This window comes from Channa argus, chromosome 7 (assembly GCF_033026475.1).
Source record: "Channa argus isolate prfri chromosome 7, Channa argus male v1.0, whole genome shotgun sequence".
NCBI classification, from domain to species: Eukaryota; Metazoa; Chordata; class Actinopteri; order Anabantiformes; family Channidae; genus Channa; species Channa argus.
This window is the reverse complement of record NC_090203.1, coordinates 11260602-11281214: the sequence shown is the minus strand read 5'-3', so window position 1 is coordinate 11281214 and position 20613 is coordinate 11260602. Positions and strand designations below refer to the sequence as shown.

Below are 20613 nucleotides of genomic sequence, written 5' to 3'. Positions count from 1 at the left end.
TGTTTTATTTTGTGTTAGAAATATTGAATTGATGGATTTTGTCTCTTTGCTTGACATTGTTGAATCATCATTATCAGGATTCTTTATAGAATTTGGAGATAAGGCTCTTATTCCTTCTCCTAAAGGATTCTTTCGGCTATTATAAGCCATGCAGGTAGATGTGAAGAGGATGGATATTGGACCACACCCCTTTTGTCCGCTGAGATGACCCAGATGCCCACATCTGCATACTGTTCTCTTATAAACTCATTATATCCTGCCTGGATCTTTCTCATGTCTCATGATCTATTATGTGTCACCCTCACCTTTCTTCTGCAGGCTTCCTCTTTCCATTGTTTTTTTTTTTTCAGCACTAATGTGCCTCCTCCTGCTGTTTTTTCTGCCACTCACAGGCACTTAGACTGTGTAAATATCCATTATAAATGTACACGTTATGAAGATAATGTGTCAATTTATATAAAGGATTTAAATAAAGGATTTCTTTATAGGATTATTCTTATTCATTTTAGGATTTAATTTTATACGTCCAAATGGGGCACGTGATTGTAATATTATTATTATTATCATTATTAGACTTGTCAGAAGCTGCCTGTGTTTGTTGATATTTTGAACTAATTCACTGTATATACTAATTGCTGGCTTATGATTTTCAGAAGGTAAGCATGGACATGTTGAATGTGAAAATAGAGTCGATGTATAGAGTAGTATATAATGGAAACGCTCCTGTTTCACAGCTTCAGAGTTCAGATAGCTGGTTTACGAATTTACAGATCTTCAAGCTGCTTCCTAGTTTAGGTTGGGATACTATCTTTCCTTCTGTCTTCACTATACAAGTATTTTTTCTTTTGAGGGTCTTACTACTAGCAACTAATAAACAGAAACTAATATAAACGCACTGAAACTAAATCCACAGGAATCAAGCATGAGATGAGCTTCCTTCACATATAGGCTCTTGGTTAAGTTCATTCCACTATAATCACATTAGTTTGGAACAGACAGCATTTTATTAACATCTTCTGATTTATTTGGTTTTTGTTTGATGTCGTTTTATATATTTCTTCTGTCACCATTGTTAAAAATGAGCACTAAATAAAGTTTCGTCATGGCTCCCGTCTGTCACGCGCTCCCTCTCTGTATTGCTGAGACAGGATGACGCGCGACCGGTACCTGCGAGGGATGCGTGCGTCTTGCGCCGGACGGACATGCGGCCTTGGGGGAAGGATGATGCGGATGCGGGTGCCATGGCAACAGGCCGATTAGATCTAGACCTTTATGTGCACATTTATTTATTTAATATTTTCATTTGCATCCTCTGTGGACGTCCCTGCTCAACGTCTGACTGTTGAGTCGGGGTAAGAAGTGAATTTCAGATTTAAACTGGACTTTTAGGGCTCCTGTGCTGTCTGCGAGGGAGCTGCCACCCTAAACGCTCAACAAGTGATTGTGTTTTCAAGGAGGCTTTTCTATTCACCAGAGCGCACTGTTTCACCTTGGAGAAGATTATTCTATTAAAACAAAGAGCTTATTTATCTGAGGGGAAGGGAAACCGCCGTGCCCCTGTTGGTTTGTCACTGAAAGTGGGAAGAAGCAGCTTCTCTTCAGAGGACAGAGGATTTCTGGCGTCAGACTTTGAACACCTGAAGTTAATCTCGGCATCACTTTGGTAAAATCGCCTTGTGGTAGAGACAACCGTGTCTCTGGCTGTCCGAGTGCTTCAGCGCGTTTTCCATCATGATGTGTCCTTTTTTCACACGGGCACAGAGAATGACAACGTGCCGCCGATTCAGGGGAAGCATTGGCTAAATTTGGGGTAATTTGACTTGTTTGGCCGTCTTGTGTGTCCCTGTCGCTTTGTTTATCTGTGTGCGTGTCAGAATGAATCAGTGCGCCTCGGAGTGTGAGCGCCCGTGCATGCCTATTATATGCGTCCCTAATGTCCATTAACAACCCGTCTCTCCTGACAGAGAACCAAGTGTCCTTGTCATTCACCCCCGGATGGATGGTCCCCTCTCTGCCACCTTACCGCTCACATCATCCCTTACATAATGATATATGTTAAAAATATCAAAGCTGGGTTAGTAGCCCGGTCATATAGGATACACAGAGAGGACACCGACGACCAATGAGCGCCGAGCTCCGTTATCTACAAAAGACCGGGAATCTGGTGCCAATATGACCGGCTTCGGAGCGTTGAGGGCGGCTGTGAAGAGGAGAGGGAGGGCCTCCGGCGGAGAGCAGCGTTTCAAGGACGAGGAAGGAGCAATGTTACAGAAACATCTGTGAGTGTGAGTTTATGAGCAAACGACACAGTTGGAGAAAGAGGAAGGGTGAAGCTGCTGGCGTCACACTGGCAGGGTGAAGGATTTAATGTCTGAATGGGTTTTTTACCAAGGGCACGGAGGTAAGGATGGCAACATCGGTGGAGGGAGGGCGAAGGTGTGAGCTATACCGCCACTAGGAGAATGACTAGAGACACATAGGACACTTCTTTAGGTTTTTCAAATTGTCATTTGGATTGACATTGACATCTAGTCAGGTCGACTCTAGTAAACAGTAGTTTTCCTGAGGAGGGGAACAGGTTATAATACATCCTCCCTCAACCTCCTCCACCTCCCTGTGTTGGGATGGATGGGGTGGCTGGAGGTGCGGGTACCCCCAGCAGCACTGGAGGATCTGGGGGTGACAGCCTGCCAAGACGTAATGGAGGAGACTCGAAGCGGCGCAGTAAGGGAAGCCTGCCCTCCCCAGGGTACAGGCTCTCCCAGGCCTCCCTGGAGGGGGAGAAGAGCTCCTTTGGGGCAGACAGCACTTCCTTGGGTGGACGTGGCCGTCGCCTCTCCATCATGAGCTCCTCCACTAGGGACGGCCTTCCGTTCCGTACAGCAGGCACACCAACCACCCCAGTGCCCTTACCACCTCCGCCCTCCTCCTCCACTGCCACAGCCCATCCTCCTCCACGCTCAGTGGGCTTTGCCTCCTCCCGAGCTGCTCTGGCCTCCACCTCCTCCACCGGGACTGGGGTCATGGTGGTGGCAACTGGCCCAGAGACCACCACCACCACGGCATGCAACACCACAGCAGGGACCCCCGAGATGATTGGTCATTCTGGGCTAGGTGGGTTCGGCATGGGGCTGGATGGAGAGGACTACTGCAACTCCAACCAGAGCACCTTCATCCAGAGACAATTTGGGGCCATGCTTCTGCCTGGGGTCAACAAATTCAGCCTGCGCATGTTTGGATCCCACAAAGCTGTGGCAATGGAGCAGGAAAGACTGAAATCAGCAGGGGCATGGATCATACACCCTTACAGTGACTTCAGGTATGCAGTCACAGAGACAAACAACTTCCACAGAATGCAGCTAGTCACACTGAGTGTAGTTAACAAAATAAAAGCCACTTGTATCACATAAAAGTTGATCAGTGCAGGCTGAAACTCTTAAATCCTTAGGATAGACACTTATGCAGAGGGAGGAACAGGGGAAGGGGAATAGATCATACATTTGCAGCCTCTTCAGCTGCTGTCAGGGGAAATGGGGAGGAGGACAACTAGGAGGAGAGAAAGACATGCAGGAGGCTAAATATATATTGCCAGAGACACAATTGTGGTCTATGGGAAATGATGTAAGGGTTAGAAGAGACACAAAGGATGCAATGGTAGAATGAGTCTCTGAAGGAAATAAAAGGAGAGGAGAGGATGTGTGAAAGGTTAAGAGGTACAATAAAAGAGGGAGTGGATGAAAAGTCCTTGGAGGCAAAATGAAGACAGAGGAAGGTATGTTTATGGAAAGGGCATAGTGCGGGTGATGAGTGCTCCAGGATAGACCCAACCCAGCAATGGCAGGTCTCCATTTGTAAAAACTAATGAATAAAGAGGTGACTGCTTGTAGCCTGTTTTTTTTACCATAAGTATTAGCTTAGAGGGAGAGTGTGGTGAGGAGATGCAAATGAAGAGGACAAATTTAGCCATGAGGTGTTTGGCTGACAGGGAGTATTGAGAGGTGCCTTCCATGTCAATTAGGGAAAATGTTAAGTACATTTTCATGTGAACAGTGGATGAACCCGCCAAGCACTCCCTGCTGGTGACTTCATGCTTGAGGTTTAATTCTTTTACTCAATGAGCAAGAAGACAATAATCAATAACACCTGAAAAGAAAATTCCTGTTGAGGCAGTTAATTTTGGGTTTCCTCTGGTAAAAGATAAAAAAAAAGAATTGTAAATGCTTGTAAATGAACGAGTCAGTTATTGAGTAGTCAGTCAACAGAACAATTATTTTATGAGTTATTTGTTTTACTAATTGTTCTGCTACTGTTAAGCAAAAATGTTAGACATTTCTTTTTCTGAGCACCTTTAATTTGTGAACTGGACTAAACAACCCCCTGAGCTTTAAGTATCTGTCAAGTCAGTTTAATCAGTTTATTTATATTGTTGAGCAAAATGCTTTAGAGATGAATGAAAATATTACAGTAGATTATCCGATTGATGAATGCAAATGCATAAAACACAGAAAGGGTAAGATAAGATCATTTTATCTGATCCTTTTTGTGTTTTATGTATGTAAATAAATGGATTGGTCACTTTTTATTAGTTTATGAAATATGCAGATTACTAAATAGAAAAACGTTATTTTCTCAGGTTTTGTGAATGGAAGCAGGTGTGGGAGGGCTGTTTAGTGAGTGTTAGCGTACCTCACACACGCCAATGTTGTACACTGATGCATGCACACACTCATACTTTCAAGTCATATAATTATTCTCTAGCTGAAATCCAACGCATCCTACTCCTTGGCTGTTAGACAATTTCCATAAATACACTATTTAATTGTGCAGGTGGACAGCAGAGGGAGAGATGGCATTCACAATCTCAAGACACACTGCAGCAACAATGGATGACTTGATCCCCAAGGCTCCTGGCCCACTTTTGTCTCATCAACCACACACACACACACGCACACATGTGGGCCATTTTGTATCGTCTGTCAATCCGACGATCACTCACAAATTAATCTGCTCACAGGTGATATGGTGAATCGGTGTATTGAAAGAAAGGGTGGATGCAGAGGTGTGGTTCCCACTGAATCTCAGTCTCCTCCTACACTTATTGATATTCATGGAATATATCTAAAGATGTTAATAGGCCTAATTATCCTGTTGGAGAATCCCAATTGAATTTTCATCAATTATGTATGACGTCCTAAATTATGCAACTTGAGTATGCATTATGCATAATTCAGCCATCTAACTTTTCAGTTAAGTACCTGTGGTTTAAAGCAGCGTCTGAAGATGGACTTTGTGAGGCCAGAGCAGCATAAAAGGGGAAATAAATTACCTCTAAAGCCCCTTCATGTGTTCTTTATCTGGTTGTTGACCTTGAACACAAGAGCCTCTGTGCGTGCATGTGCATGTGGATGCTTGTGTGTGCAGTGTGGCATTATTGAGTCTGCTGATAAGCTCTTATGCCCTTCACCTCATTAAGAAAAGATGTGTAGCTGCTGCACCTATAAGAATATATAATGAATGCCATAAGAGGTCGAGAAGATTCATCCTCTGGCATGACGAGAAGCACACAAAGAGGGAAATGAGAGGATGGATGAAAACAGAAAGACAGATGACTCTCAGCAGAGATGAGGTGTGTTGAAACAGGGTTGGTGCCTTTATACATATAGTTGTGCTTGTTTGTGTGTCTGGCAGAATGATGGGTGGATACTTCCTCAGAACTGACATCTGGCCAAATGCAAACGGGGAACCAATCACAGGCAGCTCAGGAAACACTTGGCCTCAATTACAGCAGAATTAGTGTTTGGTGTGACAACAGCTGAGCAGGTTGATGCAGGTCAGTTTTCCTCCAGCACCTGTTCATGTTCAAAATAGAATACTGATGAGGCTGTGAGGAACAGCTTTGATTGCATTTGCAATTCCTAGGTGTGTGTATGAAAGAGAACTATGTGTTTGTGTGTGCAGCTCATTAGTGCACACAGGCGCACATACATGTGTATCAACACAAACCACACACAATACATGACCCAGCGTTGCATCAGTGCACAGCTGGGAGATCAAAAACCATGTAGATGTCAAGTATTTAACCCGACAAGACAAACCTTCAGATTGTTTTTAGTTTGGATCTGACGTCTTGTCTGGTTGGTTGTTCTTATTTGCTTGGTTTTAAACTGTACTCAAATCAACTGCAACATGAAAGTGAGAACAACAAAATGTAATTACTCAGAAGCTAATTCATGTGCTGTGACACGTACAGTGTCATCCACCCTGTTATTCAGCAAACTAAAACATTATAGCTGCAAACATTAGGTCAGATTAACCACCATTTCCACTTCTCCCTCAAATTCTCCAAATTTACGGCTGCAACAAATTAATAATAAAAATGATACATTAAACTACCACAATCCCTTATTTTCCTGATTAATCAATATCACTTTGGTCAGTAAAATCCATAATTATTGAAATGCAATACAAAGTCCACAAAGTCCAAATTGGCATAATAACATAATTTGTCCAAGTAAAAGGGCCTAAACTTAAAAATATCCAGATTTCTATTGTATAAAATAAGAAAACATTATCACAATATGAAAAGCTGTAAACAGCTTGTCATAAAATTATTATTTGAGTACCAGATTTGCCTTTGATCAATTAACCATTTTAGAGCAGAACTTCATCAAGTAAATAATTAGTCAGTAAACAGACTGTTTTGACAAATGGTTAATAATTTTAAGCAATATTTAAAAGAAATAAACATAAAATTCTCTGATTCCAGCATCTTAAGTGAATATTTGGTTTATCTGGTTTTCTTAGTCCTTGGTTATTGAATAACTTGGGGTGTCTGTTTTTAATCAGCTAAACATGACATTTAAAGATACCATGTTGGGTTTTTAACAGGCATTTTCCTAGTTTATTGACATTCAACAGATAAAACAACTATTAAATCATGAAAATAATCGACAGATTAATCTACAATTAAAATAATCTTGAAATAGAGCCCTAAACCTCTTTCACCTCTAGTACACCAGCTAAAGCAAAAGTTGTGCATCATATTAAAACTCTTCCATCCTCTCAAAGAACTGTATCAGTTTATTAAATATTGGATTTTGGATGATGTTTAATAAATGAATAGTGCTTAAAGACATAAACAACCATTGTACTATGATGTGATTTGTTGAATTGTTCCCTGTAATCAGAGTTAATAAAGCATGTCCTCAAGGTCAGGAATACATCTCTGGATCCTCACAACAGCTCCAGAACTGCTGTAAATAAGCCTTGTATTTATTGCCAATGATTAAGAAGTGATACATCTGTCAGTAGAAGTGACAAAGTCAGCGTGTGTCTTTGGCAGAGTGATGACTCATATTTAATCTTTATCAGTCTAGTGGTAGCATCACACCATGAGGTTGTGTTACTAAATTTGTGCTCAATAGCGATCGACCACGGATCTCGAGTAGTTCCTCAGCAGAAGGAGAGAGAGAGAGTGTGTGGTGAAGAGTAAGAGAGGGGATACAAGACAATGGATAAAGGGATTAGGATGAACAGGACAGAGAGATGAAAGGACTTGTCTCCAGATGATTGGATCTCCTTTTCTGTCAAACTTTAATCACTCACAGTATCCCAATGACTGATACCCTCTGTATTTTTGTGAGAAGTCACTAATCCCTTCCAGCATGAAGATGATGATGGGGCCTCCCAAGGTTACTGATCATTTTTCTCCCTCTGTCCATCTCTGCCTTCTTTTTTCAGCTTCTTTTTCAGTTCTGATCAGAGACCAGTGTATTTTATGTTGACAAAACGTCTGCCTAGGCAGAGAAACCACGGCTGAGTTTATTGTCCAGGAGGAATTTGCACTTGCTACTGTCCTGGAAGATCCTCTGGTTGTTATACCTGTTATCTGGCTCAGGGGATTTAACAAAGAGAAGACCGGGTTAGAAAACTTTACATATAATGATTTTAGACCGCAGACAAAGGGTCAGAGGAAGAGAAAGGTCTAAAAATGACTTTGCACACTAGCAAATGATTTTTTTGTTTGGATTTGGACCATTTTTATGGAAGTGAGATACTACACTTATATTGAGTTCCCTTTTCACTCTGTTTTAATGTGTTCAGCAAGAGGAAGTTAAATTAACATATGTTTCAGTTCTATCATCTTAAGACTGCAGGAGAATGAGTGGGGACGAAAGCCTTTCTATTCTCTTATCACTCCCTCAAATTAATCAACTAAGCTTTATCTGCATGAATGTGGAGGTTATGTTATAACTAAAGTTAGTAGTGCACACAAAAGGCTTTTTCACAGCTGACATTTTTACTTTACTGATAAGACTGAGGATGGTTGTGATTTATTAGTATGATCCTAACTTTATACTGCTTGGCAAAACCTGCCAAGCAGGTTTTTGGAAATAATTTTCTCACAAAATATATTATCCTCAAATCAATGACAGCTATAATAAACAGAACCACCATCGACAATGATTTTAGTTTTTTTTTTTTGTGAAGTGGTAAATGATAGCGGCTTTATAAGTTATATTTTGTTTGTTAACTTAAAAACAGTATAGGCTTCCTACTGTAGGAAGGTTCACATAGTGTTTACACAGAAACAGAAACACTGAGGGGTTTCAACTATGTATATGTAACTCAAGGTCATGTGTCAACCAACTAAAAAAGGAGAGACAATGAAAACAAAATCCACTCTTTACTGACCCCCCTCTGAACCGGCTCATGAATGGGAGAACCTGCCAATAAAACAGGTGGGCCAAGCTTGTAGCATCATACTCAAAAAGATGTGAGGCTGTAATTGGTGCTAAAGGTGCTTCCACAAAGTATTAAGCAACAGCTATGAGTACTTATGTACATGTGTTTTTTTTTCTCCTAGATGTTTGCTTTTGTTCAGATGCCATTTTATTGTTGATTTTGTACTAGTGATGTGTTGGCTCTGCTCTTCACTCATGTCCAAAACTGAGTGTGGGAGTTTTTTTATTTTATAGCATGATGTTGCACAGACCTTGAAGTTCAGTTAACTATAATTACTGCCGATTAAACTTCAAAAACAGAAATGTAATACTTCAAATACTTAGGTTTTCTGTGTTTCTGTAATTGTTTTATCTCAACCTATAATTTACTAATTTTCTATGGCTGTAAGGAGTTAATTCATACAATATGCATGTTGTCTGGTTCAAGTGTACTTTATTTAGTCACTTTTTCAATGTGAACAAATGTTTTTACTGAACCCTGTTTAGACTTCATTTCTCACACACACACACACACACACACACACACACAGACACACACACACACACACAAACAATAGATCACAGTTGAATAACTATGTCTTTCTCTCCAGATTCTACTGGGACCTGTTGATGTTACTGTTGATGATGGGGAACTTAATCATCCTGCCAGTGGGCATCACTTTTTTCAGAGACGAAAACACTGCCTCATGGATCATCTTCAACGTGGTCTCTGACACTCTCTTCATGGTTGATTTGGTTCTCAACTTCAGGACCGGGATCGTCAAGGAAGACAGCACTGAGATATTGCTGGACCCCAGGTCAGGAGAACCATGTTTTAGTTTTGTATTGTCTATGACTGAAGCACTGTGAATGCATTACCTGGAATATCAATGATGTAGCTCACCATGAGTTTAAATCTGCTCTTCTGGCAATGTGCTGAAATGTGTCAGATATCAAAAGGGGACATGCAGCCAGTAGCAGAGCTCTGTTTTGTCCCTGTTGAGTATTGATAAGGACCACTTTGTGCCAGGCAAATGTTATTTCACCATTTTTCCTATCCTACTCTAACTCAGGGCAATCCGCCAGAACTACCTGAGGAGCTGGTTCCTCGTAGATTTTGTGTCATCAATCCCGGTGGATTACATCTTCTTGATGGTGGACAGCCTGGACTCTGAGGTCTACAGGACAGCCAGGGCGCTGCGCATTGTCCGCTTCACCAAAATCCTGAGCCTGCTTCGGCTTCTCCGTCTGTCCAGACTCATCCGCTACATCCATCAGTGGGAAGAGGTGAGAATCTAAGGCCTGTAAACAAGGGCTTGAAACACAGAGCTCAGATAATACTTAAGCTATGACTGATCAAAAGCACTTCTCTTGAACCAGGCTGTTTTGGGGGTGGAAGACACATCATCCATTTTATGAATCTTGTACAGATGAGCTGAAAAAAAGCATTTTGTATAGGTTTGGTTTTCTCTAGTTTTACTTTTAGTTATCTTCCTTCCTTTACATTTATCCCCTCCTCCCCAGATCTTCCATATGACATATGACCTTGCGAGTGCAATGGTGAGAATTGTAAACCTGATCGGTATGATGCTGCTTCTGTGCCACTGGGATGGCTGTCTCCAGTTCCTGGTCCCCATGCTGCAGGACTTTCCTCCTGACTGTTGGGTTTCTAAGAACCTCATGGTGGTAAGTCTCTAACCTGCCTCCTGCACATACAGTATGTGCTATTTTTAATATGTTCCATTAATGATTTTATTGTCCAGAGAAAAAGAAAAGGGATGTAAGATTCAGTTTTGGAAAACTGAACCCCATAAAGAGCTATCTCAGTATTCACAATATAAATGTCAGGTAAAAGCAAACAGCACATACTGAAAAGCCTGGTGTTATCTGTGTGTACAGTATGAGGCCTTTTATCAGATTTGACATTGTTTGCTCCTTATCTGTAATTACCTCATGCAGCAAGTTGTCTATTGCAATAGGACTGATGACTGTCATCATAAAAACTAAAAAAAGATTCTCTAATCAAAAACCTCAGCAGAGATCAAGTAGAAGTTTGAGCACATGCCAAGAAATCTGCTGGAGATTTTGAAATATATGTGTAGGGACACAGACATGGACGAAGATGAAAGCACACAGATACACAGCTGTATGAATAGCTGAGTCATGTGTTGGTTGCCTGGGTGACTGTTGCTAAGCAGGGTGATGCTGGGATTTTCCCCAGAGAAAGTCCCTGCATCCACTGGACCATTAACATTTTAGTATAATTGGACTCACACACAACTTAAAACAAATGACAAACAAACACACACACACACACAGCTAATAGGCTGGTCTTTTTATTTATATGTATTCAATAATGCATGATGGTGCCCCTTTTATTGTCTGTGTGGTTTTATACATCCTGTAGCTGCTATGTTGTGAAACAGAGCGGGTTTTGACAGATAAATTGCCTTGCTCCCATATGTTTTGATCTCAGCTGTATTTTAAAAGTGAGCACCTCTGAGCTCCTGCAACCTGACTAAAAAAAGAACAGTTCAATATGGCAGTGGCTTGGTAATTAAGACTTTTTCTTTTTCGACTCTGCCTGCCACTCTTGTTCTCTTTTTCTATCTTTCTCCCACTCACAGAATGACACATGGGGTGTGCAGTACTCATATGCACTATTCAAAGCCATGAGCCACATGTTGTGTATTGGGTATGGTGCCCAGGCTCCAGAGGGAATGACTGACGTGTGGCTCACCATGCTCAGTATGATCGTAGGTGCCACCTGCTACGCCATGTTCATCGGCCACGCAACCGCTCTCATCCAGTCACTGGACTCGTCACGACGACAGTACCAGGAAAAGGTGAAACATGATGCTTATCTTTCTGTGGCTGCATCCACCTTTCGATCAATAAAATGATTAAATGATGATCATTCTCAGGAATGCCTTCAGGGAACTTCTTCAAAACAATTTTCAAAACTTCAAATCTTGTATAAACCTTCAATTGGGCTCAAGGATGAACTGATTAGATTGGGGGGGGGGGGGACATATTTGTCAACGTGATTACACAGTAATGTCTGGTATCAAAAAATGTAACGTCAAGTTAGATACAACAATATTATTTTGGGGGTCAAAGGTCAAAGGTCAAGGTCACTATGACCTCACATCTGTCCCATTCTTGTCAATAAAATATAAAAGGAACATCTTTAAGGAATCACATGGAGGACAGAGAGCAAGACCACTGTGACCATATGTCATCCAAAAGGATGAACTGATTAGATTTTGGTAGTCAAAGGTCAAAGTAAAAAAAAATGTTGACTGTTTTTCAGATCATACAACTGCAGATTATGTCATCTTGTTGCACATACTATGGAGGTTGTAAACCTGCTTTTGAGGGCTCCCCCATATGATATCATCTGAACTCCTAATCATGAAAAACACTTCCCGGTGATGTCATCTGCAGAGTTTTTTTAGGGAAGTTTGAGGAAAGTGTAAAAGCATTTATGTACATTTGCAGACTAAACTAAAGCCATAGATGCAATTTGAAAATTGGTGAAGTCGCACTTTAATAATACATCAAAAATGTGTTTTTATTATTCTCTGTTAATTACTTATGTGGGAATCACATAAGTGACGCTCATCATACATGCAGAACTGGATCTGTGATGTGTATATGTTTTTTTTTGTATTGATAATAATTATACAAGTCATATCATACTGCTGGGCTCATGTGTGTTTGTGCACATATCCCTAACCAGTGTGAATGTGTGTTACTGCAGTACAAGCAGGTGGAGCAGTACATGTCCTTCCATAAGCTTCCAGCAGATGTTCGGCAAAAGATCCACGAGTACTATGAACACAGATTCCAGGGGAAGATGTTTGATGAAGAGAACATCCTGGGAGAACTCAGTGAGCCACTAAAAGAGGTAATACATTAACAACCACACAGTTTTACACATACAAACCAGAAGTTATGCTGTGAACTTTCTCTGACTTCCCTTCTTTCTTTAATTAGGAGATAGTCAGCTTTAACTGCCGCAGCCTGGTGGCTAACATGCCACTGTTTGCCAACGCTGATCCCAATTTTGTGACCGCCGTGTTGACCAAGCTCCGCTTTGAAGTTTTTCAGCCTTCAGACTTCATCATACGTGAGGGAACAGTTGGACGGAAGATGTACTTTATCCAACATGGACGAGTCAGTGTGCTGACCCGTGGAAACAAGGAAACCAAACTTAGTGATGGGTCTTACTTTGGAGGTAGGGCCATACTGTTGTCCAGGTCAGTGGTTCTTAATCTTGGTCCTCAAGGACCCCTGCACTACCCACTGCCGATTACCTGGATCAGGTTTGTTGAGTCAATCAGTACCTGAAAGACATCCATTTACTCTGTCTTTCCTCACTTTAACCTCATGTTAGACGGTATCTTGCAGTTTCTGATTGACCAAACACACCTGATACAGGTAATCGGCAGTGGGTTGCTGGAAAACAAGCAGAGCAGGGGTCCTTTGAAGTACAGGATTGAGAACCACTGGTCTAGGTAATGTAAGTTGTGAAGAAAGGGAAGGGGAAATGTCACAGATGAAGATGTATGTGCACTAATTTATACTTAAAGGTGAATTTATCTCACAGCTTTTCTTTAACTCTTTTCTTTAGAGATTTGTTTGTTGACTCGTGGACGGAGGACAGCCAGCGTTCGTGCAGACACCTATTGCCGTCTGTACTCTCTCAGTGTAGACAGCTTTAATGAGGTGCTGGAGGAACATCCAATGATGCGGCGTGCCTTTGAAACTGTCGCTGTTGACAGATTGGATCGCATCGGTAATGTGTGGATTTGAGATTGCAGCATACATTTCTCCCATAGTGCAGTGACTTACTATTTTCCATTTAGCTTGATTCCATACTGACCTTGCAAAACAATTTTTCCACCAATTCTGCTAAATTTACAAAGGTGCTTTGTCAGGCACGTCCTTGCTTGAAAGGTCAGAACTCATTTGAAAAAAGGCTGAGAGAAATAAAAGCTGAACTAATAAAGGATGAGCAATGTTCTCAGTGAAGAACTGAAAACCCTTGAGGCTACAACTCAAGCTATCTGCTTTATATTAAGTGGACAAAGTAAAACTCTCACATATTTTATTCTTGGAGCTTATTTTCACACTCTGTATCTTATATCTCCTCTTTCTCCACTACAGGCAGGAAGAACTCCATGCTCCTGCGAAAGTCATCCCAGGGTGGCTCATTGGGGGGCAGTATGGGTCGTGGAGGAGGGCGGGGTGGAGGGGGTCCAGGAGCAGGGGGAGGCCTGGTAGCAGGGGGTCTGGGTTCTTGTGACAGCATGCTAGTGCAGCAGATTGTCAAACATGACAGCATGCCGGCCATGCAGGATGCTATTGCTGCAGCTGCAGCAGGACGTAGTGGAGTCATGGGAGGAAGCGGCACAGTGTCGCCTCGTCCACGCCCTGTCATCTGGGCACCACTAGTCCACGCTCCGCTGCAGACTGCAGCTGCCACTAGTAATGTAGCCATAGCACTTATGCACCAACAGCAGCAACAACAGCAGCAGCTTCAGCACTTGCAGCAACAGCATGCACTGGGAGGTGCTTTCTTTCTGCCCTCCCCCCTTGTGTCCCCCTCACCCTCCTCCACCTTCCCACTCTCACCTCCTCGTCCTCCTGTGTTACAGCCACTGCGCCCCTCTGTGAGCTCCCTCATTGGCATGATGACAATGGGAGGGATAGGTGCTCTGTCTCCAAGAGGGTTTCCTGCCTCACCATCAACCATAGGGCCTCCAGGTGGGGTCACATCTCCACCTATTGGTAATACTCCACCCGCTCCTGCCCCTTCTGTCCCAACTTCTGTCCAACAAGTGAGAACTCTTCATTACAACCTCCGCCTCCTAGCTGATCAACCTTCAATTATTGCTGGGCCAATTGGAACTACAACAGGAGTTGGACCACAAACTCCACCCCTGAACAAGACCACCTACCCACCAGTTGTTCCTGGTGTACCATCAGATAGCAACTTTTCTGTGATGACCCAGCAGGGGGCAAAAGAAGCTCTGTTACGTCATGCAGGAAATGGTTTTCAGGGTCTGCCAGCACTGGGCAGACTTACGCAGGAAGCCAGGTTGCTGTCAGCCTCACAGCCCACTCTGCCTCACCGCTCGTGGGCTGGATTGCAGCCTCACCCAGCTCTCCATCGAAAGGCCTCCGGTGGTAATTTGTTGGCAGCTCCTTTCCTAGCAGGGCAATTAGCCAGGGGAGGCAGTGCAGGCATTCTGACCTCCAATGCTCAAGTACAGCTGGTAGCAAATCTGCCATTTAATTCACAAACACAAGCACAGGCTGCCTTTCCCATTCAGCCCAGTATAGTACAGGGTATCTCTGCAGCCACATACACACTATCTGCACCTCACACTGCCTCTGTACCCACACCCACACCTGCAAACATGGCTTCTGCAGCTTCTATGCCCTCTTCCTCTCCTCCAAAGCAAACCCCACTTTCCTCTGCCACACCTTCACCTGCACCCACCCCCTCATCTCCAACTCCCATCCACTCCCAAACCCCTCGGCCAAAACCAATCCCTATGAGCCCATCTCGATCCTCCTCTCCTCCTCCCTGCTCCACCCAGCCTTCAGCAGGAACCAGCACACTGTCACTCTCTTCAACTTCTCATCCCAAACCAAGCCCTACGCCTTCTCCCCGTTCATCCTCCCCCTCTCCCTCCTCCACACCACCTTCATCCTCTGTTGCCACCCCTGTTGCCCTACCTCAAGCTTATGGGCCCAGGACATCTATTACTTCTTCTTCTCCTCCCTCTTCTTTGCTAACATCTTCCCCACAGCACCCACAGAGCCCCAGAGCCAAGGCATCCAGTACACCCCCATGTGCTTCTCCACTGTCTGGCCCTAGTCCTACACTGACCCTTGTCCCCTCTCTAATACCAACTCCCACCCAGATAACCCACACACGCACCTTTATCACCTCCCAAATTCCTAACCAAACCTTCACACATGTAACCCCAACATCTTCCTCGTCTCCCATCCCTGTTACATCAGTTCCTTCTCTGAGTAAATCTCAGAGTCAGACTCCTTGTCTCCAGCCTGTTTCAAGCTCAGCCAAGGCCCCCACCTTAGCCCAGATCCCAAAACAGGCTTCACCTTTTACTCCAACACAAATTACGACTCCCACCCCAACACCTGCAAGCACTAGTTCTCCTGCCCCTATTCCAAGCACCACTTCAGGCTCCAGTCACTCCACCAAACCAGTGCCATCAACAACCTCATCCTCAACCCCTTTATGCCCAAACCCCAACTCCACTAACCCCTCCTCTCTTGCTACCACTACCACTTCCATCAGTTCTCCAGGTGCAGCTTCATCTCAACCCCCTAAACAAGTGCCAACCACTACAGCTGCCCCTGTCCATTTCACAAAACTCAATAAACCCTCTGTTCCTATGGGGTTAACCCCGGCTTCCACCACCACACCAGGCCAGTCAGGACATACAGCATCCCCTCCCAACACCACCTCCCCTAAAGGTGAGAAAAAAGACTGTCAGCTAGCACTCTCAAGAAAAGATTCAGAGGGACTCAGACACAAACTTCCAGCCAACATGTAAGAAGAAAATCTCAAAGGATGCTGGACTTTGAGTTGTGGCCAATCCTGGTTAGTAGAGCTATGGATGTACAGAGTTGTGGCAGAGTCTGCACCAGACATCCAATGAAATCACTTGAACGATACATCTTGTTTGTATTCACTCTAGGATGTAATTGTCTTAGAACATCAGGTGTTCACGTGACGCTCAACGAAGCCATTGATTAAGGAGAAGACTTTATGGGTCTGTTGGTGATGCAGGCTGAGGTAGAGTTAAAAAAAACATCCAAACGTGTACAAAAAAAATGTGTGTTAGTGATTGTTGGAGCAAGGAGGTGAGCTGAAGTGGAAACAATTGTAGAATACAACGTAAAATAGGGTGGAAGTAATACTAGAGAGTCGAAAGCAAACTTGTATATGTTCAATAAAAGTAGCAATACATATGAAACATTTGAGAATTCCTGATTGATTTCCTGAAAATTCAACAAGGAATTACCTTGACTATAATAACAAATATGAAAAAATAATTGTGCTGTAGAGTGGAATCTCAGAATGCAGGCACGTCTAGGTTTCCAGCTCCAACTCTCTCTTGCCTCCCATTTTTCACCAAAGTGTGATATTTTATCATCATAATAATAATTACAAGAATATAATGTTTAAAATTTCACTGTAAAGTCAATACTCATAAGAATTTAAATAAATAGGAGCAGTCCACTGGTAGTTTTGTTAACCCAGGTGTGTGGTGTTTAGTTTTTGAACAAAACAAAACTTTTAAACCTACATGTTCACTCTGATGACTTCTGTAAAATGTGTCTTTTTTATTGTGGGTATGTGTGTGTGTGACGCACAATACTGCTCTGCTGTGCACTGTGGCTCCTGATTTTTTAACCATGCAGCTACTGTAAATATGCGCCTCTCTGTAAATCTGTTATATGCGTCCTCACTCTTCTGCCTCTCTGTTTTTTATCAGTTGCCTGTCTTGCCACTTTTCATGTGATTTTACAGCTTTGGCCGCTAAATGTTTCTTTGCTGCTCACAGAATCTCCTCCTTTCTCCTGGTTTGCTCCCTGCTGCCATCAGCTTTATGTTTCTGTTGCCATTCTCCACATTCTGTTTCAGCACTATTTTTCAGTGATGTTTGATGTTTTCTGTGTGTAGCAACAAGGCATTTATGTCTTAACCCCGATACCATGTTGCCTAGACTATATATTTAAGGACCAAATGTTTTTTTATTTATCTCAGCTTTAGCTTTTGAACAGAAGAATAGCTAAAAATTTTGTTGGAATGACGATATTGAGTCAATCAATTATGAGTGTGATGATGATAATCATGACCTTCATCAGTGATGAAGACAATGATGGTGTATATCTGGATGCAAGAATAAAGTGGATTTAGATATCATCTTGTCAAGTGAGTTAAGCCATTAGCTTATTGTGTCTTCCTATCATGCTTACATGAGTATGCAAACCCCATTTCCAGAGAAGTATGGACAATGTGTAAAATTTAATTAGGAAGGCAAAGCCATGATTTGCAAACATGACATTAATATAGGATTTCTGACCCAAAACAAATACCAGTGATCCAATGTTGTCCCCAACAGTTTAGTGCATCCTTTGTCACATTTTTCACTTCTTAATGCGCCAAATGTTTTCAGTGGGTCCGGACAGAAGTAGGGTCAATTTAACACCTGGACTTTTTTACCACTGGGCCATGCTGTTGTAACTCATAGAATATAGTTTGGAACTGAGTAGCTGAAATAAGATATGTCTTCCCTGAAAAATGTCAGCATGTGGAGCTCCACAGCCTGTATATATCATTCACTATTACTGGTGCCTTCACAGATGTGCAAGTTACCAATGCCATGGGCATTAATGCACCCCCACGGCTTTTGATGTTTCTGTTAATAACAAGTGAGATGGTCACTTAGATGCAGCATCCATGATTTCCAAAAAGAGTTCCAAATTTGTCTCATCAGCCCCCACATCACCTCATTCCTTTTTAAATGACTCCGGGAAATGGGGATTGTATTCATGTTCTTTTATCACTAAAAAGGATACGCTAATTCAGCAGCTACTGAATAATTTTTTTGAATGTCTATATGCACATTTATATATAATTCACAAATCGTTTAATGAGTATTGTGTAAAAATGACCTTTATTATTTTAACTAAAAATACAGTGAAATACTTCAGTTTACACACTGCTAGAAGTGATGCTGATCATTTTGATTATAAGAATAAAATGATTGCACTTGTTAGAACAATTAAGAGTAGATCTAATTGAGAGAATAGACATATATTTTCTTCTAAATGCATCAATGTTCTCCCTGCTTCATCATCTGAAGTTACACCTGCAGACTGGCAGCTGGATCAAGTGTTTATTGCATTATATGCTGCAGAGCCATTCATTTCAGCATTAATGCCATTGACATTTTTATACATTATTAGAAATATGCACAGTTACTACAATAAGATATCTACACAGTAATTTAAAACTTGTTGTTTTATATTGTGGACATAATCACAGCTTTTACCATTACTACCCAGGCTGTATACACATGCACATTCAACAGCCTTTGTGCCCAGCTCTTCCCCTTATGATCTGGTCCAAATTCCCTTTTAATGAGTCAATACCAAACATATTTATAACATATATTATAAACATATTATAATTATTTTATAATTTGAATGCTTTGATTTGCATATGATTTAGTGTTGAATGGATTATCCAGAGGGATTATCAGTACACTGAACACCACTTAGCACTTAGCACTTGATTCAGACATGATCCACATGACTTGGACTTGTGTGACCTCAGAGGATCTGGGACTTGTATCAACTTCACACTAGAGTACAGTAAAATGACATATAATAACTTGTGTGAGTGCAAAGTCGGATGTTAAAGAAACAGATTTACTCTGCCTCTGCCTACTTCTGCTGCTCCTGGATCCCCAGCCTTAATCCTTCAGCTCTCAGCAGAGGGCAAGCACAGTCAGGTCCAGGGTTTATCTTGTGAATGTGGGGACACTTAAATCTCTCCTGCTCCTGACTATAAGTAAAGGAAAATCTGCCTTCATGAGCAGAGATTACAGTCTTATTGGTACACCTGCTTCCCCTTCCCTCTACTCTCTCAATAATCTCCAAGAGGTTTTAACAGCCCTTTAGCCCATGTAGGCACCAATGAGAGAACTATTTTTCTATATGTTAGAAGCATTACCACACTAGACGTACACAGTTCGAATAGTCCCTGCTGGGTCTCAGGGAGCTGCATAAATGTGTAAGTAAAAAGGTGATTGCCTTAATGCTGGAAAATTTGGAGATTTGATATTTTGGCTATGATGTTTAATTCTCTACTACTGACATTTTAATTTTAATGAGAGCTTTGAGGCTACGAGCTGTCGAAGAGAAGGTAATGTAATGTATTAATAATCATCCCTCTACACTTTATAGTGCAGAAACCGAGTAGCTTAGCAGAATAGGCCTCAGTTGAGCAAACACTGAAGGGTTCAGGCCTGCTGGCTGTGTTGTGCCCACAAGATGGCGATGCCACTTTAATAATGAGATGAGCTCAGCAGGAAGAAGAAGAAGAATCTTGCACAATACCACTATTTATATTACTGAATTGCTTTTTCAGCATTAGAGAACAGAAGATCCATATAAATTGAGTGAACATTAAATGTATAGATTTGATGTCACTTAAAGCAAGGACAAAGGGAAGGTTAATAATGACAGACCAACAAGGATTACCAGCCATGAATAGAGGTGGGGGATAAACATGACTGCAATTGCTGCCTGTCAGTCTGGCTTGGAAAGAGACTCAAGTCTATACATTGAGGCTGTACTAGAAACAACTTGGAGGAAGCTTTAGGTCCTCAAAACTCGCAATTCCTCCGTATAACACTACAATTTATTTCTCATTCTACTTGTTATATTATATAGTAAGAACAACAGTCAGTGTGAGAGTTTGTGCTGCAAGTTTAATGACTGGATTTATATAATCCTCAATTAAATAATCAACTAACAAACTGAAGAGTCTCTCTGCATGGTGCTATTTTTCAGTGAAACATCTCTTCACGTTCCCATATGTTGTCAGATTGTTCCAGATGCTTTATTAGTTGTTGGAGAATGTGAAAATTTCACATTAAAATGCAGCCAATTAATGTAACTAGATGCTGAACTACTGTACTTGTACAGTGTCAGTGTCTTCTTTTCAGATGAAGACATAATTTTTGCAGCCTTACACTTTCAGATTAACGTTTCACACACAAAAGGATCAGTTTATAAAATATGACACTACATTAAAAAGTCATATTTTGCT

At 41.9% G+C, this 20613-nt stretch overlaps 1 protein-coding gene across 2 annotated transcripts; it reads left to right on the top strand.

Moving 5' to 3' along the window:
- The first annotated feature begins 70 nt into the window (after window positions 1–70).
- LOC137130618 (potassium/sodium hyperpolarization-activated cyclic nucleotide-gated channel 3-like) lies at window positions 71–18286 on the top strand. 2 transcript variants are annotated; one of them, XM_067511000.1, is made up of 10 exons: window positions 71–1810; window positions 1965–3319; window positions 9335–9541; window positions 9797–10010; window positions 10248–10409; window positions 11351–11569; window positions 12487–12633; window positions 12723–12963; window positions 13360–13524; window positions 13896–18286. In XM_067511000.1, exons 2-10 carry the CDS (start codon window positions 2625–2627, stop codon window positions 16319–16321), a joined length of 4476 nt encoding a protein of 1491 aa, XP_067367101.1. In that variant the 5' UTR covers window positions 71–1810; window positions 1965–2624; the 3' UTR covers window positions 16322–18286. The 2 variants fall into 2 exon arrangements, with proteins under 2 accessions (XP_067367101.1, XP_067367102.1); XM_067511001.1 differs by lacking the exons at window positions 71–1810; window positions 1965–3319 and adding an exon at window positions 4631–5626.
- Window positions 18287–20613: the final 2327 nt, after the last annotated feature.